Source organism: Sesamum indicum, linkage group LG10, assembly GCF_026168435.1.
Source record: "Sesamum indicum cultivar Baizhima isolate 11 linkage group LG10, ASM2616843v1, whole genome shotgun sequence".
Lineage (NCBI taxonomy): Eukaryota > Viridiplantae > Streptophyta > Magnoliopsida > Lamiales > Pedaliaceae > Sesamum > Sesamum indicum.
In genome coordinates, this window is record NC_142666.1 from 20047344 (window position 1) to 20070952 (window position 23609).

General features: G+C 34.4%; 4 protein-coding genes across 10 annotated transcripts; 1 reads left to right on the forward strand and 3 right to left on the reverse strand.

Annotated features, from left to right (window-relative positions):
* The first annotated feature begins 1098 nt into the window (after nucleotides 1-1098).
* Nucleotides 1099-4954, forward strand: LOC105171352 (cysteine synthase). Of its 4 annotated transcripts, none has more exon segments than NM_001304408.1 (11): nucleotides 1099-1191; nucleotides 1698-1754; nucleotides 1882-1991; nucleotides 2072-2129; nucleotides 2262-2525; nucleotides 2609-2746; nucleotides 2896-2947; nucleotides 3600-3679; nucleotides 3808-3867; nucleotides 4015-4095; nucleotides 4553-4918. In NM_001304408.1, coding segments are annotated over 10 exon segments (978 nt in total). In that variant the 5' UTR covers nucleotides 1099-1191; nucleotides 1698-1712; the 3' UTR covers nucleotides 4646-4918.
* Nucleotides 4955-5093: 139 nt separating this feature from the next.
* On the reverse strand, nucleotides 5094-9563 carry LOC105171581 (putative disease resistance protein RGA3). 3 transcript variants are annotated; one of them, XM_088885750.1, is made up of 4 exons: nucleotides 9122-9252; nucleotides 5784-8996; nucleotides 5602-5672; nucleotides 5094-5446 (listed from the first exon to the last, which is right to left on the reverse strand). In XM_088885750.1, exons 2-3 carry the CDS (start codon nucleotides 8942-8944, stop codon nucleotides 5666-5668), a joined length of 3168 nt encoding a protein of 1055 aa, XP_088741876.1. In that variant the 5' UTR covers nucleotides 8945-8996; nucleotides 9122-9252; the 3' UTR covers nucleotides 5094-5446; nucleotides 5602-5665. The 3 variants fall into 3 exon arrangements, with proteins under 3 accessions (XP_088741876.1, XP_088741877.1, XP_011091043.1); XM_088885751.1 differs by having other exon boundaries at nucleotides 5784-8985; nucleotides 9122-9234; XM_011092741.3 differs by having other exon boundaries at nucleotides 5784-9563.
* Nucleotides 9564-11890: 2327 nt separating this feature from the next.
* Nucleotides 11891-12740, reverse strand: LOC105171354 (photosystem I reaction center subunit II, chloroplastic-like). The gene has a single exon (XM_011092430.3). The coding sequence runs from the start codon at nucleotides 12649-12651 to the stop codon at nucleotides 12013-12015; it is 639 nt and encodes a 212-aa protein (XP_011090732.2). The 5' UTR covers nucleotides 12652-12740; the 3' UTR covers nucleotides 11891-12012.
* A 1705-nt stretch (nucleotides 12741-14445) lies between these two features.
* Nucleotides 14446-18486, reverse strand: LOC105171355 (putative linoleate 9S-lipoxygenase 5). Of its 2 annotated transcripts, XM_011092433.3 has the most exons (10): nucleotides 18352-18486; nucleotides 17989-18198; nucleotides 17350-17642; nucleotides 17019-17259; nucleotides 16587-16925; nucleotides 16417-16502; nucleotides 16223-16330; nucleotides 15820-16124; nucleotides 15461-15724; nucleotides 14446-15367 (listed from the first exon to the last, which is right to left on the reverse strand). In XM_011092433.3, exons 2-10 carry the CDS (start codon nucleotides 18194-18196, stop codon nucleotides 14599-14601), a joined length of 2613 nt encoding a protein of 870 aa, XP_011090735.1. In that variant the 5' UTR covers nucleotides 18197-18198; nucleotides 18352-18486; the 3' UTR covers nucleotides 14446-14598. The 2 variants fall into 2 exon arrangements, with proteins under 2 accessions (XP_011090735.1, XP_011090733.1); XM_011092431.3 differs by lacking the exon at nucleotides 18352-18486 and having other exon boundaries at nucleotides 17989-18296.
* Nucleotides 18487-23609: the final 5123 nt, after the last annotated feature.

The following is a 23609-nucleotide window of genomic DNA, read 5'->3' on the forward strand; positions in this document are numbered from 1 at the left end:
CCAAAATCCCTTGTTAATTATTTCATAATTAATCCAAAAATGAATTAACATGCACCACTAAAATAAATAAAGATTGCCTGATCCAACTAAATCTGATTGGTTCTGATAATTTCAATACTACGTGTTAGATTTTTTATCTTAGTAAAGGCCACAGTACTATGTATCAATTGCATTGGACAAAAATGTAACAATTGCTACATCAAAATCTGACAGATACACATTGACCACTAATGACAAGTAAAACACACAAAAAATCAAGGGAGTGGGGTGGGGTGGTACGCCGTCCTTTGGGACCTCCAAAGAACAGGCACTTCTGATTATTTAACGCTTCTCCAATCTCCACTTTAGTAGCGTATGCTTATAGCCTCCAAACTCACTTACTTGTTTACCTTTTCCATCTTATCTTTATTTTCCCTCTCATAATATATATATATATATATATATTTATTGCCATTAATCCTTGTCCATCATTACTTTTTTCTCCCTAGAACATATCAATAATTCTAAACTAATTAATATATTATTACAATATTTATTATGTAATGCAATAATATTTTTAAATTAATCAACAATTTCAAAATAAATAAAATAACAACATACATATATTATTATTAAAAATAAATTAAATACTTATATTCGTAAAATACGAATTATGAGATTTTAATTAATCATTGTTTCAATTTTCAATTAGTTACGCGCTAATGACAGAGAATCTTCTTGTTCTACTCTCTATTAAAAATCCGAAAACAACGTATTCAATCATATTTGACCATCCTCTTTAATTATTGATATAGATAATTTTATTTATTATATCATGAACTGTTTTTTCTTTTAAATATATATATATATATACGTTGTTTATATTGTGCATCGGGCATATCAATCAATGTCTGTCCGTGGCTCAGTCTCAAACTATATTTTTGATTTTGTACCTGGGCCAAATTCAGGCAATATCCATTTTCATGGGATAATTCACAATTTATAAATACTCTCCACTATCTCAATTATTTATTTATTTAGGCGGTAATGTTTTGTCGATCATCGTAATTGACGCAGGCAGCAAAGTCCATAATTATTGGTATATGTAAGGTAATAAACACGCACAGAAAAGTCCACGCCTGAATAATTCCATTATAAATATAATCAAAATTACGAGGTCATTTCATCGTAGACACAGAAGCCCACTACAAGGTGATTGTGCTTTTTTATTCTTTTTCATTAATTAATTTGCACTGTTGATCCTACTTCTCTACTCACTGCAGTAAAGTAAAATACTCCAACTTTTTTTCTTTGGTTAAAAATTTGCAGAAATGAGAAAAAGAAAAGGAGAAGTAGATTAATTTTGGTTTTATCATGTTTCTGAGAAGATTTTGTTGTGTGGATGAAATGGGTTTTCTTTGATGAGTTTCAGGTGGTGAATTATTATTTTAGTTGGTAAAAAGAGATGAGTTTTTTTTGTTTGGTTTTGATGATGATAAGGGTATGGTTGAAAGATAGTGAAAGTATCTTTTGGGGCTTCAATGGGGGTGTACCAGTTTGTTAACTAAAGTGTTCTTCTTGGACTTTTGTTTCACTTTACTTGATTTTGATGTTTCTGTTGTGTGCGTTGAGTTTATCGTTCACATTTTTTACTCTTTGGAGAGGCTGAGAAACTGTCAAACTTTGTATTGGCTGAGATTCTTGGTGTTTGATTGCAGGAGTAATACACAAACATGGCCGAAGAAAATGTTGGAATTGCAAAGGATGTTACTGAGGTAATAAGTCTTTAGAAGTGTGATTGCCATTGATTCTTCTTTGGCCAACAAATAAGATTTCTTTGTGTCTTTATTCTTTCTTCTTAACTTTTGTGTTTGGGCTTAAAAGTTGTATTTTATGCTGTAGTTGATTGGTAAAACTCCATTGGTGTACTTGAACAATATTGTTGATGGTTGTGTTGGGCGTGTTGCGGCTAAGCTGGAGTCAATGGAGCCGTGCTCTAGCGTCAAGGATAGGTAATGCTATCATAGTTCAGTGTCAATGTTTTCATTTTATTCGTTTTTCACTTTCTTCAATTATGTGTTTCTTTGGGCAGGATTGGTTATAGTATGATTACAGATGCTGAAGCACAGGGCCTCATCACACCTGGACAGGTAGATCAACAAAATTTTCTACTTCTGCTTTAATTTATATCACTACTTTGGTTATAATCTGGAATTTGGTTTAGTATAGAAGTATGTTTTCTTAGTTTCTCACCGTTAAATTTTGCTATATTTTTGCTGAAGAGTGTCCTCATTGAACCAACGAGTGGCAACACGGGTATAGGCTTGGCATTCATGGCTGCTGCTAAAGGCTACAAGCTCATTATCACCATGCCTTCTTCTATGAGTCTTGAGCGCAGAATTATTCTCCGTGCTTTTGGTGCTGAGTTGGTGCTAACAGATCCTGCTAAGGGAATGAAAGGTGCTGTTCAGAAGGCTGAAGAGATAAGGGATAAGACACCTAATTCCTACATCCTGCAGCAATTCGAAAACCCTGCCAATCCTAAGGTAGTTAACTTTGCTACCATTATATCGAGCAGTTTTATTGCTGGTTGGGAAAATCTATTAGAAATAACGCATAATTCTTCTAGATACACTATGAAACCACCGGACCTGAGCTCTGGAAAGGAACGAATGGAAAAATTGATGCGTTTGTTTCCGGGATTGGTACTGGAGGCACAATCACTGGTGCAGGAAAGTTTCTTAAAGAACACAACCCTAACATAAAGGTTATATCATTGTTTTAGTTTGTCAGCTGTCTTGTGGTTGATTTTATTGTCACACATAGTCACATTTTGTGTAGTAAAACTGTCTGCTTTGTAATCTAATTTTCTGATGATTCTGATTCTCATTATTGTCTGTTTTATTTGTCATTTAGCTTTATGGGGTGGAACCAGTTGAAAGTCCTATTCTCTCTGGAGGAAAGCCTGGTGAGTTCTGTTGCTGTTGTATCTTATTCTTAATTCACTGAATGTAGTTGTCTTTATATCGATTATGGATCGAGCAAAAGAATTGACAAGAAACACGGACATTTACAAAAACACTATTGATTAGCTTAAGTCGGTTGATTTGATAATTTTTAAGTTGAGCATAAGCAAGTTCCAAGTGGAACAAACCTTGAGCTGAAAGTTGAGACTTGATTTATAATTGTAGCCCAGGTTGAGCGTACCTTCAACATGGTTTTGAGTTATGCTTGAACTTGAACCAAATATAAAAAATAATATGATAATGTGTGAAGTAGTACAGAAAATTAGGTACACACCAATAATATCAAAACCCCCATACTTGACCTACTTCAAGTGTAAGAAAGACTTTCTTTTTATTATTTTTATAACCATTCATTGCTAGCTGTATAAGTCTTTTTTCCAAGACTTATCATGCTATCACTTTATTTTTTTCTTTCTTATGAATTAAATTCACCAATGTTAATAAAGAACAAATTTTGATCTAGCTTTGAGTCCTCTTGAAGATTGTATTTATTTCACAAGCCCGAGTTTTTAAGTGAAAGTTCATAGTTTTGTGCTTTGCAATTCGTATTACTGTAACTCCAGTTTGATGAATGATCTTTGTATAATACTCAAGGTCCACACAAGATTCAAGGGATCGGGGCTGGTTTCATCCCTGGCGTTTTGGATGTTAATCTCATTGATGAAGTAATTCAAGTAAGATTCAGTTATCTTCTTTCTGTTCTAACTGGAGTATTCAACCAACTACATTCTTGACTTCTATCTATTGTTGGTAAATTAAATGTGAAACATTCATTATTGCATGTTTTCTTGTGTATTTCCAGGTTTCAAGCGACGAGGCCATAGAGACTGCGAAGCTTCTTGCATTGAAAGAGGGGTTGTTGGTAAGTGAATACTCTACTAATTCAGTCCCACCCACGAGCTGCCGAGAGTTTGATAATTCCTATCACTTCATTCTTTCCAACTCTATAACCTTATTCATTGGCATTTCTTGCATCAAAACATTCTAAAGCTGTAAGAATATGCTACAGGTGGGAATATCATCTGGCGCTGCTGCTGCTGCTGCTATTAGGATTGCAAAGCGGCCTGAAAATGCTGGAAAACTCATTGTTGTAAGTCTGTCTACTTTCTTTTACCCTTGTTGGTATGTAAACCTGACAAGCAATTTGGACAAAATTTTGAAGCTAAGTGAGAGGTGGTAGTGAAACGACATTGTTGACCGTAAATGAAGCCCTTCTCTTCACAGGAGAATAACTGATTAACAACTATTTACTTAGTAATGTAGATTAATCACCTTAATGTGCCTAATAAATGGGGAGAATCCATTGGTGATTCACTCTCATCCAGAAAAGAAAAGTGAAATACATATATTTCTTATCGACTTTTCTTATATGTCCTGTAGTAGTACACATATTATCACATTGGACGATAGAACTTTCCTTTTCCAAGAAGCTCTGCTTTCTACCGTACATTACATAGAGTGTATCCCCAAGGCCTCTAGATAATTTACTGAAATTCATTTTGCAATATAATTACCATCCATTAATCTCTTCATAAACTCCACTGCAGGTTATCTTCCCAAGCTTTGGTGAGCGGTACCTTTCCTCTGTACTCTTTGAATCTGTCAGACGAGAGGCTGAAAGCATGACTGTCGAGCCATGAACAGGTTTTCTGGCTTCACTCAAACAATGCTATCGATACTGCACAGTGCATTACTGTATGCAGCATAATATCGTTGGGGGCACAACTTTAGCTTTCTTTAAACATGGGGTTGGAATAACGCGAAGCTGATTTCTCTGTTCACATATGTGAAATTGGGCAGATTTATGTCAGTTTGAATGATTTTCATTCGACTTTATTGTATGTGGTCTTGCTTTTGTGAATTCTCCGCAGTTTGACATTTTTACTTATACTCTGCTGCCAAGGGCCTGTTTCATTTCGGTGAAGTTTGATGCAGTTTCTCTTATTTAACTTGGCCTGTGTTTCTTGGATCCTTGTACATAGCTGTACAGGCTTGTCATGGTGCCTAGGTTGGATGCTATAAATGGCAATGACAGCATTGACGGGAAATACTAGCATTTACCCTCGTGAACCTAATTATATGACAACATATGCCAAAAGAAATACAACAAGATGCAAATATTATGTTGTTGATCACAATTCACAAGAATTGAACAAGTTCGTTCCTTGCAATCCACTTCAAAAGAACGAACAGAGAACTGAACAACCGAACCAAGAATTAGAACTCTGTTGCTAATAATACAACATCTGATGACTTTGAAACAAATTCTTAACAAAGACCCCAGTCAGAATATTCATTACAACCATTATACATGATTTTTTAGTCATATTCTTATTCTTGTCCTTCAAATCCATCTACTCCTGCTGAATAATTGAAATTAAGTCGAATCTTGCTCTTTTCGTAGTCGCCCCCCACTCACCTCTGGTTTTGTGAGGCTTCTTCTGTCAAACACAAAGCAAAACTTAAAATGCAAGTCTTGACTAGTTACAAGGAAATCAACATACCAATTAAAAGATATTAGCTTAGGGAATCCTATTAACAAGCAACATGTTGGACTCCACGACATACAGTATTTATAGATTTTTGCAGCACTTACTCATATCTCCAAAATAACATAACATCAAACTCATTCATCTATGACCTTGCTCAGCGGGGCCAATTTAATTCCTGCAGTATATAGCAAAATAAGACGAGAAATGAAAAATTTACATATCATGAACATTGTGGGATGGATATATGGGAAATGAATGAATCGAGTATTGTTGATTATAATCATACCTTATGCATCGGAATCTAGGGAGATGCGAAATCTTGTGCCATTCGCTTTGATCTTGTTGGCATCTCTGGCTTAACACCGGGCATTCGGTAATGTATAAATCTGTTAATTTGGTGAGGCTAAGGATGACTTCCTTAGAGGGCAAATGTCTTAGCCTGTTGCATCTTTTAAGATCCAACTGTTGCAGAGATGACAAGTTTCCAAACCATTCAGGCAAAGCTTCCATTCCAAATTCACACAATTCAAGATAACGGAGAGTAGTGAGATGTTGAAGTTGATTTGGCAGAGACTCAAACTGCGGCCATCCGTATAATCTTAATGTTGTAAGTGAATGTAGTTGTTGGATGCCTTGAAAAATCTCACAAAAAGACGTGAAGCCCACTTCTATCGAGAAGGGACCAATGCACAACTCCCTTAAGCCGGAAAGACAATTGAGACTATCCTTTGGCAAACTCCTCAATTTCGGGCATCGAGAAATATCCAAGTAGGATAAACACGGTGACATTCTCCAAGACCTTGCTGGAAAAGAGACCAGATTATGGCACTCGCTTACTGCTAGATATTCAAGAGAGGTACAAGACTCTAGCATTTTACTCGAAACTTCAGTCAGCTCAGGGCAACCTAGAATCATCAAGCCTCGAAGAGAACTGAGACCGTCACTACCACTTCCTTCTCCATGTATCGAGTATCTGATTGACTCGAGTTTATTGCAATCATATATAGATACAGACTCAAGAGACCCGACACCATGGCCTTGCAATTCAAGATGTACTAGGCCAGGACAACTAATAATGCATAGTGCCGAAAGGCTTTGATTGTTATACAATAGCCTTTGAGGAATATGAGTGAGATCTGAAACACAACTGAGCATCAAACTCGTGAGAGAGCTTAAATTGTTGCCGCATATCTTATCCAATAATACTCCACCTTTTCCAGCCTCAACAATCTTTAGTTTTTTAAGACAAGGAAACTCATGGGTCGGAGCACCTCTCATATTGGGACAACCATGAATATCCAAAACTTTAAGGCGTGGAAAAGTACTAAGAACTCCAAATGCATTATGAGTGGAAGATTCAATCCATTCTTCCAGATTGGCCATCTGATGTAGGATGAAACGTTCCAGTAATGGAAATGGAGGTTTATCCCTTCTTTTGCTTGACTCATCCATGCCATAATTACGAGGATAGTAAAACGAAGGACCTATTGATTTTATATTTTTCAGTCCACTCAACACTAAGAATTTAAGTCGTGGTAAATGGCCTAGTGTCGGAATTTCTATGCATCTTTCGCAATCTATCAATTTGAGCTCAATCAATTTGTCTAGCTGAATTACCTCACCAACTGTCCTACTCATGATCCAAGATGGAAAATTATCCCCATGAAACCTCATAATGGTTAAACTTTTTATGTTTGAATGAGGCTTAAGGCCTTCCAACACTAGCTCATCATTAAGGTTATCACTTTCCCTCGAACCACTCCACACAAGCTCTAACTTGTGTATGTTGGGTTTTTCAATGAGACATGCTCCAGCAGCTTCTTCTTTGTCGTTTACATGTTCAAGATTGCGTATGGTAAGTTCACCTTTCAAGTTTTTCAAATATCCCAACTCTTCAATTCGACGACCATCCTCCTGGCCGACATTAAAGAATTTTAATGTTCGAAGACAAGTTAGCCTTCCAATTTTAAGTGGCATTTGGAACGTTGTAGAGACCATACTCTCAATGATGAAATGTCTCAAGTTAACTAAGTTTTGCAGTTGGCATGGAAGCTCTCGTAGGACGTTGCATGAAATTGCCCTCAAGGTCTGCAAATTGTAAAGCTTACAAATTGATTCTGGAAAAGCTCTGATGTTCGTGGAAGACATGTCAAGAAACCTCAAATGTATTAGCTTAGCAATTGAGGGTGTCAAGTCTTCAATATATGTCTCCTGTAGATCTAGAGTATGCAGATTTTTGCAATCATGGAACACACTGTCATTTATCTTATCACCCAAAAACAAAGCCCGCAAATAAATTGCATTCTCTTTTTCCATCTTGTGTGATTCCTGGTCACTAAGTGTTCTCATCGCCAGATATTTAACCCGACCAGGAATGCTCTTCGCATTGCAATTTCTCACATCAAAACTTTCTGCCTTTGAAATTGAACATGCTAGATTGTGCACCAAATCGTGCATTTTCGAGTGCTTGATATTGCCATACTTGTCTCTTACCGTCTCCTGGAAGAAAGAGTTTTGCAACAAAATATCATAAGCTCTACTGCCTAAACTCTCCATATCATTTTCATCATTTTCTATTAGGAATCCTTCAGCCATCCAAAGTTGGATGAGCCGTTCTTTCTCTATTTCTGCATCCTCTGGGAAAATGGCACAATATGCGAAGCACTTTTTAAGTAATGGAGATGGTAAACGGTCGAAGCTGAACTTCAGTACCTGGAGCACACCACTTGCGTCTTCATTGGAATATGAAAATCCATTTTGTAGAACTGCGATCCAATCATCTATTATCTTTCCTTGTAAAGTTCCAGCTATCATGTTTGCTGCTAGTGGAAGACCTCCACATCTACTAGCAATCTTCCTTCCAATATTTTCCAAATGTTCAGAAACTTCCGCTTGATTAGCAAAAGCTCTCATCTTAATTATGTCCCAACAATCATCACTAGACAATTCACGCAAAGAATGTTGATACGTTGGGTTCACAACTTCTCCCACATCTTTGCTACGGGTAGTCACAATGATGAAATTTCCTTTGTTCGAGTTGATTCCAAGAAGAGAGCTTTTAAAATCTTCCCAATACTTCCGTTCAACATTCCACAAATCATCAAGAACAAGTAAATATCGCTTACCATTCAATTCCTCTTTAAGATTCTTAAGGATAGCTTCGTCGCTTATTAACATGCCACCATTGTTGATTAAAGATTCAAGTATTCTCTTAAAAATACTTGTGATGGAACCAGAATATCCAGATACACAAGCCCAAGCCTTTGCATTGAAACGTTGCTGTATTTGCTGGTCATTGAAGATGGATCGAGCTAAAGTTGTCTTTCCTATACCTCCCATCCCCACAATGGGAACGACGGAGACAACATCATCGCTTGGATTAACTAGCATATTGATTATCATAGAAGCATCATCTTTTCTACCAAGGAAGATTGGGTCAACAGCCATGGAATTAGTTTCGACTACTGGAGGAAGAAATATAGGACAATCTGCAACTCTCCTATGAAGGTTATAGGTATTAGCATCTCTATTAACCACTTCCAACTTCATATTGACGTACTTGATCTGACGCTCCATTTTTAAACGAAACAACAAAGGAATGGTGAAGCAGAAGAAGCAGCATACCTTTCGGTTTCTCATCTCTACCTTTCGACGAATGATTTGATAATTGAACTCATCCAACAAGTTGTCAGCTTCGTAGGCAACATCTTCTAGTTTCTTGAGCCACACTGTGACAGATTCTTCCTCCACTTGGCGCATGGAGGCGTCGTGCAAGAACGCCTGAATCATGGTGAATGAATCCCTGAGGCGCGTCAGCTCATTCTTGAGTCCGAAGATGGTGCGAATGTCTGCAGTAGCAACAACGATCAGTTTCTCCACCAAAACTTGCACAGCAGCCCCAATGATTGCTTCACCCATTTCTGTTTTTCGTTTTTCTGTTCAAAAGTTCGGTCTCTGTGAGGTGTATACTGTGCTTGCAGAAGCTTTAAAGTCCAAAATTATATGGACCTTGTCTACATAGGTCCTCGGTCTCGGGACTAACATGTGGTTGCTCTGGAGTCTTCCTTTGTTGATTTGATTTAGTAGCCGTCGTGTCACATTGTTTTCAGAAACACATAATGAATAATGCACTGTTGTATTATATCTCATTTTATTTATAAAATTTACCTTTCTCTAGAAAACACATAATGAATAATTTTTTATACTTAATATTTAAAAAATATTTGACCCCCTTTTTTTTATAAAAAAAAATTAATAGTATAGTGAAATATAAATTACTTTTGGGCTTCAATATTTTCATATTTATAGCCTAAAATATTTAAATTGGGCTTATACTTTTTCAATGTGGAACAGTAAACTTAACTCACGTTTTTTCATATTTATGTTTTAAAGTAGGGTAAATTGCATAACACCCCCTCTATTTTGGTAAAATGGCGAGAAATCCGCCTATATTAACTTAATAGGCGAAAAACCTCTTGTATTTTATAAAATACAGCAAAAAAACCCCTTTTCGTTTGAAAAAGAGTGTCTAACACTGCCCTATTGTGCGATTGTGCCTCAATTTTTATCTTTTTTTGGGTTACTTTAAGTATATAAAGTCCATTTTATTCTTTTTTTTATATTTAAATATAACTTAAATTAATTTATTTAAATATATTTTATTAAGTTAAATTATTTATTGAGTCCAAATATATAATAATAAATTATATTTATTTAAATATAAAAAAATCTAAAAAGTATATAATTAGTTTAAAAAAATTAAATTTTGAATTTAAAAAACATAATAAACATTTAATATATTAAAATTCACTTTTGAAATTAAAAATTTATATGCAAAATAAATGTCACTTATAATAATTATACATTATTAACTCAATTAAATTATTATTAATTTAAATATATTTTATTTATTTATAAAAAATATATCAATTAAATATCAAAATACCTAAATATTATTTTAAGTTATATTATTTATTATAAATAACATTTAAATTACATAGCTAAATTATTAATATTTAAAATTGAAAAAAATAAATTATTTTACTTCATTTTTTTTAAAAATAAATTTTCTTTTTACATTCTTCTCCGTCGCCTGCATATAGTGGTCGGCTTCTTGGGTTGTCGCCCAGGTCTAAACTATGGGACCGACGTAGCCTAGAACAATCATATATATATATTATATATAGTGTATGTATAGTATATATATAAATAAAAAATATATTTTAAATTATTTAAGATCTAGACCGTTCATTTTCCATAATTAAATATCAATGGTTGTTATAAGAATGGTATAATGGCCAATTCAGTAAAAAAATTAATGCCGTTAGGACTTACCTAACAAAAGAAGAGAGTATGCAATATTTTAAAGATCATAGGGGTTTTTTTGCCTACTTTTTTAACATATGGGAGTTTTTTTGCTAAATTTTAAAAATACAAGGGGGTTTTATGCAATTTATCCTTTAAAATATTTAGATTTGGCTTATACATTTTCAATATGGCTTGATTTAAACTTTTTCATATTTATATAAAATACTTAAATTCGAGTTATTTTTTTCGATGTAGAATAATGAGCTATTTTTAATAACCAATAAGATTTTTCTTCCCTTCTTCTTCTTCATCATCTATTTGCCTCTCCTCTTCTCCAATCTTTTTTCAACTTTTTTTTAGAAAAAATTATGAAGGCAGACGCACAAGTTGTTGTCTCTGTCTGATCCAAAAAGAGAAGCAACAAATATTCAAGTTTCAAGAGTTTTTGAGATTTTAAATTTTAAATTTTTATTAGTTTGAATTTGATTTCATTTGCTTCCTCCAAAAACTTTGTTGCTTTCTTATTGGTAAATTATTATAAATTGTATTTATTTATAAATTATTATTATAAACTGTATTTATTTAACCAATTGATATATAATGTAGTGATATACTACAAATATATACATATATATAATATATTTTGGTTCAATCAATTTTTCAATTCGATTCGATCAATTGGACCAATAATCCAATAAATTATTCAGTTCAATCACGGATTCAATTTTCAAAATATTGTTTTCTATATGAATGTGTAAAAAGGATTTAACAAATTAATAAAGTTAGGAAAAAAAAGAAGAAACGGAACCCCAAAATTTAAAGCGTTTGCTCAAGAGATCCTTCGGTACAGCCATATAATAGTTAATATATTACTTGTTGTGGTACGCAATGTCTGTATACATATAAATATCTAATAAATAATTTAAAATATATAAAATAATATCACATTAGAAAAAATAATTATTTTATTAGTCAAATAGTATTTTTGAAATCACAAAATTTGTTGCAAGACATTTCAAATTCGACGGCCGTTGGCCGTTGGGCCCAAATAAACCGAAGGCAGACAAAAAAGTAAAGCGCAGGTGATAATAGTAAAAAGCACAGTATTTTTGTTGAAGAAAGAGTAAGAGAGAAGCAATCACAGATACATCAAACAAATACTGATTCATATACTCACACAAATTACATCAAACATCATCATCACCTCCTCACAAATCGTACACTTGCTTCCCCGTGAATTTCACCTCAATCGGGCTCACGTTTTTACCGATGGATCTCATGTTCTGCCCCACTCCCGTACGCCCCGCGTTCACCTTCTCTGGGTACACTCCGTCTTTCGGGTGCAAATACTGGACTTCCCCGTTCGGGAATACCCGGTAGAACTGGTACTTGATCTTGTATTTCGACCTCAGCCTTGTCCCCAGCGCCAAACACTGCTCCTTCCTTGCCAATTTCAGCAGGTTCGGCCCCTGCCTCATGATGGCCGCCCCGCCGGTCGGCATCTCGAACACTTGTTCCTTGGGGGACTCCCACGTGATCACGTAGAACTCCTCCACTTGGGCTTTCCGCAGAAGCCCGCCAGTGCTGCCGCCGAAGATCGGGGACGGGGTGTTGGGGTCGAGTTCCGGTGGGGTGAATCCCGCCGGAGCTTCGGGCTCTTTTGTTGCTGGTGGGGCCTCCTCAGCCATGGCGCGGATGGGGCGGTGCGCCACGGCGGAGGCGACCTTCATTGGCTTAGGAGTGGAGAATTGTGCGAGTGACTGTTTCCATGGGGCCACCACGCGGTCGGCGGATTTAGGGCCGGAGAGGGTGGGGGTGAAGAGGGAGGCTTGGGTCGCCATGGCCATGAATTTGGGATTGATGGTGAGAATTATGTGGGATTTTTTCTTTTTTTTTTGGCTGATTTGAATGAATATTTGATGAGAAATTGTGTGGAGTGTAGGGAGATATGGATATTGGATAAGGTGATGCGGGTGAGGCCAATTAGAATGTGTGATTTTGATACTCTGGCTTACCCATTGCTGTTTGGTGCCATGTGTCTCCTGGACTGTGTATCAGGAGATAGAATCTATCATTTTGATAAATAAATCATTTTTAGAATTAATATTATAGGGATATTATACTACCCCTCCGATGAAGTATGGTGTAATGGTTTGAAATTTTGGAACCCTTGATATTTGTTTTATTCAACAAATCGATTTTTAATTAGTCGTAATTCATTAAATATGTTGATCCAAAAAAAATTAAATCAAATTTGCTTCGATTTATTTATTATTGACTTATTTCTGATTAAATTAACCCTTTTTTTATAAGAACGATAAACTATTATTAATTGAAATTTATCGATTATAAATACAATCATTCTTGTCGATATCAATGTCTAACAAAAACTATTATAATAATCATACCATACTCAATAACGTCTGCTATTACAGTAGACAACAACTCATTATCAAATTAACTTTATTTATCTTTATACGGTTTAATGCATGTGAGGAGGTATATTCGGTCATAAAAGATATATTTGACATGCAATAAGTCTATGGGAAATTAATCCGAGGTAAATATGAATTTTGTTTTCAACTTTTTCAAATATTGGAGAATTTAATGAAACTTTACTAATGGATAAATTTGTTTCTCGGATGAAAACAAACATCAGAAATATTATATATATAAAAAATTCACGTGTAATTATACCAAATCTCGGTGGGAGGGTGGTATAATTTTAGATCAAACCTTTTTTTAAAAGAATTTTGTTTCTGAGAATAAAGTATTTATGTCACCTACTTAATTGCAACCAAGTAATATGTGAACATTACAACCTTGGAGATAAAATTCAAAAATCCCAAATTAAATAAATTTTCAGCCAAATCCATTCTTAATTTACGAATATTTTAAATTGGTATTTTTAATTTTCAATTCTTATTCTAAGAACAAAAATAATGTCCGTTACAATTATAGGACTAGAATTACAATTAAACCATTTTCAAAACAATAAGCATGGATGTATCAGATTTTGTATGCATTGTAGATTTTAGCTCATATGAGAGTTCATTTGAGACAACCGCCACGAACGTGCGGCATCAATCTTTCCTTGCAAATTCGATTTCATCTTTTCTTACTTAGTTTTATATATACGCACCGGGTGTATAAAAATAATATCATATATTTTAAGAATAATTACACTCTCATTTGATTTACAATAAGTCAGAATTCAGTCAATCAAAGGTAAATAAGAATTTTCATTCAATTTTGTCTTTGTTAATATCAGTAAATTTAGTAAACTTTGACTAACGGATGGACTTATTTGTTAAACAAAAGCAAACCTCATGGGTGTTAAATATAATTTTTCAAACCATATGGGATTTATGTGTAATTATATCAAATTTTAAGAGAAGGAAAGGCAATTATCCCAATATTTTATTAATGAAAATTTTTTATATATATGGCGTGACTTAGCAACAGAAAATACAGTCGGACGAACGCGCGCGCGTGTGTGTAAAGCAATACAAGTTTGTAATAGGAGATGGAAATTGCAGTCCGCTTCTAAGATCTAAGTAAACTTGCATCTTCGTTGATCAGACTTCATAAAAAGACTTTGGTGCAGAACTCAGATGCTCGTTTTGTTGAAACAAAGAACGTGAAAAGAACACTTTTCTTATTATATAATAAATGGTGAAGAATATCAAACTCAGCACATCATCTACTAGTTCAAGAACACAGAGATTCACTCCACAAATCTTTCTACTACCCTCCAAGAATTTTTTCCTAATGGCTTTGCACTCCAACAAGTTTCAAATCGATATGCTGTTTGGAATTCCCTTTCCAGTGAGTCCTCCCTCTTTACTGTTGTCCGATGTATTCGGATACAACAACATATACGGCATCTTAACCGGCCCCGACCGGTTCCTCAATCTCCCGTCTTTGTTTCTGTCTGTGATCCTTGATTCAATTTCCACCAATGCTGCACTGAATCGTTCAAACGCCTCTCGCGGGTGAGCATCTGCAGTCCAGTCGGGAGACTCTTGCTGCCCAAGATAAATTTCATCTGTAGAGTGCCTAGAGAGTATTTCTATTAGAGAAACACCAAGTAGAGTTTGGAATTGGGCTGTTATAGTTTTGAGGAAGGCGGAATCTGGATTCGACTCGAGCTCAGCATACTCGGGAGTTCCCGGTTTAGGCATGAAACGTCGGCTGACAGTGGGGCGGTTTGGGAGATATCCTGCATAAGGATACTGTCCGAAGTTTACGGCAGCATGAAGCGCAGACGCTATCCATATAATTATTGTGCATGCATGGATGAGTTCTGCTCGTGTCTGCATATTAGGCCACCACGGCTCATCCCTTAGGTCACCGTGTCCAACTTCACGCAGCTCCGTCCACCAAGACTGTAGTTCTGAGTCTCCTTGGATCTTTTCATCTGTGGGGTAATAGAAAGAGTAGTATTCTTTGACCCAGAGTTCAATTGCAGACCAAATTTCTAAGCCATCAACAGCGAAAGGATAGTCCTCAATGAGGAGCCGAAGCCCTTGGGGCTGGGTTGGGTCAGGAACTGCTATTCCTCTGTAGTTTAGTACAAGAGCTGAGAGTTAGCAGTGATATAGTCGAAAATCAACGTAGAAACTGAACTGTAAAAGTGGAAAGTTTGTAATGAACCTTTTGATCAGATCTTGAGGAAGTGCCTGCTCTGTGAAGTTCCAGTTTTTGTAAATGGCAGAAGACATTTCCATGGCATATCTTGCTGGGAAGACAGTTCTCTCGAGTACACCGCCGGCATTGATGAGGATCTGCCGGGCCAAGGCGTTTATGTGTACTGTATCACGGAAATGAGGTTTCAGAAGTTTGTATATCGGGTGCAGCACGCTCAGCTGTCTGTTCGATGCAATTACGAAAGGCTCAATCACAGCATGTGTGTTCAACCTGCATTTAGAAAATTCGAACATAGAGTTAGCTACAGTCATGTGAATCATTGTCATCATCACCGTGTATTTGTTCGAGCTCACTCATAAGCGTACCAGTGGCTTATGAGCTGATGATAGCCCGAATCGTTTACTGCAGCATAAGCTTTTGCAAGCTGCCAAATTGAACTTCCGACTCCTTCATCACACGGAGTAAATACTTCGCTCACAGCCCCTTGCTCATCACCATCTTCGTGTGGCAAGCTCAACTCTATTGCCAGTGGCTTCAAAGTTCCATCATCTTGGAGTAGAAGGACAGTTCGGCTGGCATAGGTTTTTGTCGTCGTGGTGTTAATCCTTCTGAGGTATGGCATAAGTGCATCATGATGATCTAATATGAACAACTTATTGTTCTCAATCGCCTGTGTTTGCATGAAGCAATAACATTGAATTAGTGCGCTTAACAACAAAGGTACTTTGGATTTTTGCTGCTAAAGATTAGGAAGAGAAGGAAAATTACTTCATCTACAGTAAGACCATTCATGTTTTTCTCGATGTGCTCCCTCGTGATGGTACTGTTCTGGTCGCCATAAGCTTGAGGGTCTAGCTTGCTAGTTGGTGGAAACTCCTGAGATGTAAAAATCAACAATATTGTCTTAACAGAAACGTATTTCCAGGTATAAACTAAAACTTTGAAACTAAAGTTCCTATTACCTGGAGTCGTCGGATGACAACAGGGTTCACTCCAGCTAGCATTTCTCGTCCAAACTCCTCATCTGTTCTCCAAGCCGTTCTGTCCTCTGCAAAAAAACCAAGAAAAGCTCATATTCACCATAATCATCTCATGCTATCTCAAATCTACTGTGATCTACGTCGTTCATTACCTTTGATCACATCAGGCATTGGGAACTTAAGAAAACGTTCACCATCTGAACGAATAAGTTCCTTGATCAACTCCCACGGAACACACTCCCTGATTTTGTGTAGTGTGTGGCCATCAGGCAGCTTAATTCCACCTTCATACAGGTTCAGCACATCTTCAAAGGTGTCAAACTCATTTATAGTCTTGTCAAACACAGCTTTGATCTCTGGGATCAATACTTGAACGAGAGATTTAAGAGAATAACCGATGAAATCTGAAAACTTGACTTGGTTGAACTTTTCGTCTCGAGGGACATAAGTGTTTAAACTAAGAAGGAACAGTCGGCTCTCAGTGTTGAGATCTGCAGTTCAACTCAAACAACTTAATAACTTCATAGCAGTATAACAAAGTAAATTTCATTTTCTTACAGACATAGGAAAATTCACAGTTCTACCTTTTTTGTTTGGTCGGCGGCCTGTTCTACCTCGACGAGGATATGGATAATCTTTCGATCCACCAAGCACCGGACGAGCATAATCTTTTCCTTTCTCAGGACTCCCCAAGTCGTTATAGTATGCATAGTCATACACTCTGTCCCACTCCTTTAGCATGCCAGAGCCGTTTCCTTGAAGATTTATCAGCTCTTGTTCTCTATAAACCCGGAGAGGCTCTGGTGTGTCAGACGGCAGGTACGCCTGATGGAACAAGAAAACGATCACCCTTAATTCTTATTAATCCACTTTCACAATATTTCTGGATGAAGTTCAATTGGAAGCCAGAAATACCTTGTTTGTGAAGAAGACACGATCATACTTGTAACAATGCGCAGGATAGACCCAAGAATTGCAGACAAAGTGGACTGGACCATGTCCCGGAACATCTTCCAGCGTTACCGTCTTAAGGTAAAACTGACTATGATGATGGTTTCGGACAATGAAAGCACCGGGAACTCCCAGAGATTCGTCCCATTTAAATGATACGTCGAATGTGGCCTCAGCTTCAGCAGTCAGTGAAGTGAACTTTGATACCCAACCCTCCAAGTAAGCTTCTTTTCCTAGTTTCCCTCTTTTCCCATTTGCTGTACATAATATCACAGCAACACATAGATTAAATATAAAAGAATGCTGAATTAACAAGCAAGATCACTACGGATTTCAAATAAACAACTCCAACAGACAAAGATCGCCTCAAGAATTCACTTCTCAAACAACACACAGCCAAACAAGATGCTAACTAGATTATCAGTAAGCACATTACCTGCCACTGAATTCCCACCACACAAACAAACAAAGAAACAATTCTTGTGTCCGAATTCATTCAACGCCAAGAAACAACCTTAGTCTTAATTCTCTTTCTTGATTATGTAATCACCAGACCAACTCTAACAAAACACAGAGGAAGAGAAAGGAGACAAGACTAATTACCAAGATCAGTCTTTTCAGCACTGATAAGCTGAAACGACACGCCTCTGCCGAAAATCTCGTGAAGCCGATCAAGAACGGAAGCGCCGACATCGGCAGCGTCCATTACATTCTTCTTCATCAACACGACTCTGCCTTGAATCTTCTTCTCCTGAATCTTGGGCTCATCCCGCGTCTTCCCACACACGCTTCCCAGAAATTTCTCCAACATCTCTGAAGAATGACAGGGAGGGAAAATCCCCATTGCAGGCAGAGCGAGCGAGCGCTTTTAGTACAAAAAAATTGCAATAACGGAATAGTGATAGCAGCACAGCTGGGGCGTGGGGGGGATTATATATATAAAGAGTCAGCAGAAGACTTTCTTACCTGAGTCAAATGGGCAAACAACTGTTGCAAGTGTAGCAGTAGCAGAGAGAGAGAGAGAGAGTATTTTCTTGGAAATAACTGAGTTGGTTGACAGTTTGAATATTTCTTGTTCTTGACAAAACAAAACTGATGTTGTTAATGTGTGTGTCTCTGAATCTATATAAATTATGGGTTGTGGGCACTGGGCAGCAATGAAGTTCCGATTAATGTGTGTCTTTAATAAAGGTAAAACAACAACAAATATTTAAATAAACAAAAGGGGAAAGGAACTGATTCCATTTTGACAGCTTGGCAGGCGAGGTGAGGCGTCTCAAACTCAACTCATCTGCCTGTTTTTGAAATGGGACTTTAAGATTGGTAGATATTGTATTAAATTCTGAGCCACTACAGTACACTGCCCTCTCCATCTTATGGATTGTTGCTGTTTGCCATGTTCTGTTTCTGCATGGCTTCTTCTTTTTTTTTTCTTTTCTTTTCTTTTCTTTTTTTCTTTAAATACAATAAAATAATTAATTATCTGATCTTATATATTTAAATATTAATTAATTATTTTATTGATTTTCAATTTAAACATATATTGCAATACCAAGAATCATAAATTATTATGATAGTAGAACATACTTCTTTTTCCTACCGGTGGTAAAAATATAAAAGAGTCTGGATTTTCGTTGGACTAATAAAAATTCAAAGCGAAACATTCAATGCTTAATTTTACTTTAAAATTTCAAATAACTGTAATTTTGAATTCAACAGTAGTTACGGGCAATCTACATATGTGCAGGATTGTCTTTTTGGGAAGAATCTAGCAGCGCGCTATTATAGTTGTTAGGGGTCACTGCTCATAATAAAATTCTATCGTTTCGACCACTATCGTCGTATTTTTATTTTACTTTTCAGCAAATTGTTCTTAATTTTCTTTATTTTTTTTGTAATTTTCATTTAAGCCCAATATTTTATTATATTATTGTTAGTATATTAGGATGTTTTTGGAACAACCTTTCTGAGTCAGTTGAGTTTAATCCACTTTAAAGGTATATTTGAGTTCTTTAAAAATAGAAACCAGCCTTTTCAATTATTTTATTAATAAAATCTTATAACTTTCGTTCCATCAACGAGTGAGAATGTTTGGTGTAATTAAACATAATAGTCACACTATTGGTGAAAATTTAGTACAGTTCTAAGTGGTTGGTTGCCTTAACACTAGTGTTTTGCAACCATCATTAATTATTTCATTATTAATCACATAATTGCACTACACCTTAATAATGGGTAAAATGCGATTTAACCCCTTATATTTTTAGAAATATTTAAAATACCTTCTGTAAAAAATAAAACAGCAGAAAAACCTCCTATAATTTCAGAAATATAGCAAGAATCCCCTCGGATCCAAAACTATATCACACACTCCCTTGATGCAACTTGGGCTTGATTTTTGACAATAAATTAATTTTACATCTTAATTTATGAATCGTTAGGTCTTGCTTGATATATTTCTAATAGTTGAGAATTGTGGAAAATAAATCAACGGTTATATTTTATTAAATTTGAATCAAAGTTCTAGATTTAATGCGCAATTCAATGGTCCATATTTTACCTAATCTAAATTTTATCATATTTTATTTGTTTAATATGAATAAAATAATTAAATATATTAAAAAATTAAAAATATTGTCTCCTTCCCTTCCCCTCACCCCCAACCCACCCACCCCCACCACCACACCAGCGCCTCTTCACCGCCGGACTTCCTCCGCGCACCTTGCCCTCCTCTCCTTGACAGCATCCTCTGTGGCTCGAATTCGTCTTCCCATCTACGGCACCGCCTCAACCTCCTCCTTGTTCGCCCGCTTCCCCTCTTCCTTCCCGTCCTCTTGCCCTCTTCCTCCTCCCTGTCGGCGAGAGCCACCCCTCATGTCCTGCCCTAGCGCCGGCGCCAATCTACTGTTTTCATTATGTATATACAGTAAAACCTCTATAAATTAATACTCTATAAATTAATAAACTCTCTAAAATAATAAAATCTTCCGGTCCCGACTTGGGCCTTTGTAAAAAATCATTAAATTCGATAAGATAATAAGATAATAATTTTTCAAAAAATTCCTTTATAAATATTAGGTCTCATTAAAACTCTAAATCAATAATTCATAAATATTATAATTATAAATATTATGGTAATTTGCTCAATTACGAAGTTTGTAATGCTTTACGCATTGGACCATTCATGGATGATTTTGCGATGCTTTTAGATGAGAAGATATGGTTGGGTGTTATGAATTATTTAATTTTCATATTGAGATTTATATAGTATATGTTTCATTCATCATAACCTGAATATATTTAATTGATTATAATAGTTATTTAAGTGCAACGAATTAATGTAAACATGTATGTTTGAGTAATTCCAATGAATTGATACATGCGTCTATAAATATAATAGTTAATTGTATAAAATGAATTGATATTATACATGAATATATTTAATTAATTACAGAAAATTAATTGATGCATGAATATAATTAATGAAATATATATGAATTCATTTATTTTCAGTACATATGTACTAAATTTGTTGAATTTAAAAAGTCTCTCTTTTAATTAATAAAATATTAATTTATCGATAAATTAATATCTCTCTAAATTAATAAAATTTCATGGTCCCAAGGTTATTAATTTATAGAGGTTTTACTGTATATATATATACACACACATTAAATAAAATTATATACATATACTTAAATATTTATATTTGAATATATATTATATAATTTTAATATATATATTTTATATATTTAAATAATATCACAAGATTTACACCATTCACTTATATAAGATAAAATCTAACAGAGTTAGAATAAGAATAAAAATATTATTTTATAATTATAAAATTTTAAAAAAGAATTGGAACATGTTAATACACTTGTGACCTAGAGGGGTGTTTTGCTACATTCTTGAAATTATAGGAAAATTTTTTACTATTTTATTTTTTGCAAGAGAATATTTTACACATTTTTTTTAAAACACACTGGTTGAATTACATTTTGCCCCCTTAATAATTGTGAATGAGTAAATGTCTACTCCTCGCATTGAAGACGGGAAATATCTTTGTACCATGCTGACATCGTTGTCCTGAACAACGTCATCATGCGACTCATGCTTTGCGAGTTCACTGTTTCCCCCACCGCATTTGGTTATGCTACAAGCCACGTCGGTTAACGATCTATTAATAATTGAAGCATATTCGATTTATATATATAACTTATTTTTTTTATTGATTTAATTAAATAATATAGAAGAAAGAAAATAAATTAATTTTAAATGTGTATGAAAGAAAGATTGTTGATTAAATTAAATATAAAAATATGATTATACTTGAGGCAAAAAATATAGCTAAAAGTATTTTAAATTCACGTTTTACTACTCATGATAGTTATTATAAAGGTCTCCCCTTTAATAAATAATATAGATTATACATCCACCTCGTTTAAAAATTATTGATTAATTAAAATACAATGATACTATTTTTTTTTTGTCTGATTTCTTATGAAATTATGACATCTTATTATCTTTAGTTCTTATGAATTTACTATCCGAAAAAATTATCATGTACTTTAAATTTTTTACAAATATTTAAATACTTTTTAAAATTTTATACACTTATCTAAGTAATGTTTACGTGGAAATTCCCATTAGCACACAACAAAAACTCCCAATTATGCATCATCAAAGTTTATATCACACTGGACAACGTAAAATAGTACGTTTTTATTATTATTATTATTATTGATAATTGATAATGGAGTGTGACGCTTTACACTGTTAGTTTACTCTACGCAAATAATGTCCAATATCAAACTATTATCAACGAGCCTTCGAATACTAAAATTGAAGTCTCACAATCCATCGACATATGTTTTATGAACGTAAATACATAATACATATTTTTACAATAATCATAATAATAATTGAGTAGGGAAATAACTTGAATTTTTGTATACTAAGGTTTTCGTATATTCCCATGCATGAATTAAGTAGATTGCTTGCTATTTCGGGGAAATGTAACTTGGATACATCCCACTATGCAGCATGAGAATGATTATGTAGAGGCAATTTCCGGTGGACAGGATAGGACAGGACAGTAAGTAAATTATTGAACCTTTGAATCATACATCTGGCAAGTTTAGGGGTGTGCATTTCGGCAAACTGAAACTGAAATTGGTTCAGTTTTTGGTTAAAAAAATTGAATAACCCTTTTTTTGGTATTTTTTTACTTTTATCCAAAAATATAGTATCAAAAATATCAAAATTTAAAAAATAAAATATATCATGAAAAGAATATTTATGAATACAATTTAAAATTTTAAATAAAAAAAAAGAACACAATAATAATCTATTCATTTAATTTAAATTCAAATTTGATGGTACAAGTCACAAGTGTACAACTACAATATTCAATATCTAAATATATAATGTATTTATTTTATATTATATTAATATTACTATATAAATATAATATAATATAAATAATGAAAAATTCAGTTTGGTTCGATTACCGAACGTTGACCAAAAAATCAAACTAAAAAACAAAATTTAAAAAAAAAAAACAAAATTTGAACCGAATTGAACTGGTTTAACTGAACTTTAAACACCCCTGGGCAAGTTTGATGCAGTGGCAACGTGAATAAACATGTCTTTACACTTTAAAGTTTAATTTAGTTCACAAAATTGAAGTTCTAAAACAAAGATATCATGAGTTTGAATCATATGAAAATATTAATTTTTGAATTGCAATGTTTGGTATACTATAATAATAATTATTAATTAATTATATATTAATTATTAATAATTAGCGTGTATTAGTTATTGATGGTTGAAACTTATAATATAATTATAATAAATTTATCAAAAAAAAAAAAACATATATATGTTTTTAACTATTGTTCATTGTTGCCCAAAATATATCTTAAAAGACACACGGAGAAAATGAAAAAAGAAATTATTTAGAGTTACGATTAAATTATTCTGAAATGTCTTGTGGTTATTGATGAGAGTTTTATATTTAATAATAGATAGATAATATTTAGAATTTACTCTATTTTTTTAATTGATGAATACATATTAATAAATAAAATTCGTTTATTATTATTTTTATTTGGAAAGTGATGTATAACGCACGCATATGGTTGTCCTCTTGTCGACATACGATTCCACACATAATTTACTATAATCCCATGAAGCAACCATTTTCCTTTCCTTGTCCAAAT

Bases quoted from the DNA above. Each gene is read 5' to 3' on its own strand.
- LOC105171352 (XM_011092429.3), top strand. From the start codon at position 1,713: ATGGCCGAAGAAAATGTTGGAATTGCAAAGGATGTTACTGAG. The intron at 2,948-3,599 runs GTGAGTTCTGTT...ATAATACTCAAG, and splicing joins TCTCTCTGGAGGAAAGCCTG to GTCCACACAAGATTCAAGGG. The intron at 3,868-4,014 runs GTAAGTGAATAC...AATATGCTACAG, and splicing joins CATTGAAAGAGGGGTTGTTG to GTGGGAATATCATCTGGCGC.
- LOC105171581 (XM_011092741.3), bottom strand. From the start codon at position 9,415: ATGGGTGAAGCAATCATTGGGGCTGCTGTGCAAGTTTTGGTGGAGAAA.
- LOC105171354 (XM_011092430.3), bottom strand. From the start codon at position 12,651: ATGGCCATGGCGACCCAAGCCTCCCTCTTCACCCCCACCCTCTCCGGC.
- LOC105171355 (XM_011092431.3), bottom strand. From the start codon at position 18,229: ATGGGGATTTTCCCTCCCTGTCATTCTTCAGAGATGTTGGAGAAATTT. The intron at 17,260-17,349 runs GTATTTCTGGCT...TTGTTCCATCAG, and splicing joins GTGTCTTCTTCACAAACAAG to GCGTACCTGCCGTCTGACAC. The intron at 16,125-16,222 runs GTAATTTTCCTT...ATGCAAACACAG, and splicing joins ATGGTCTTACTGTAGATGAA to GCGATTGAGAACAATAAGTT.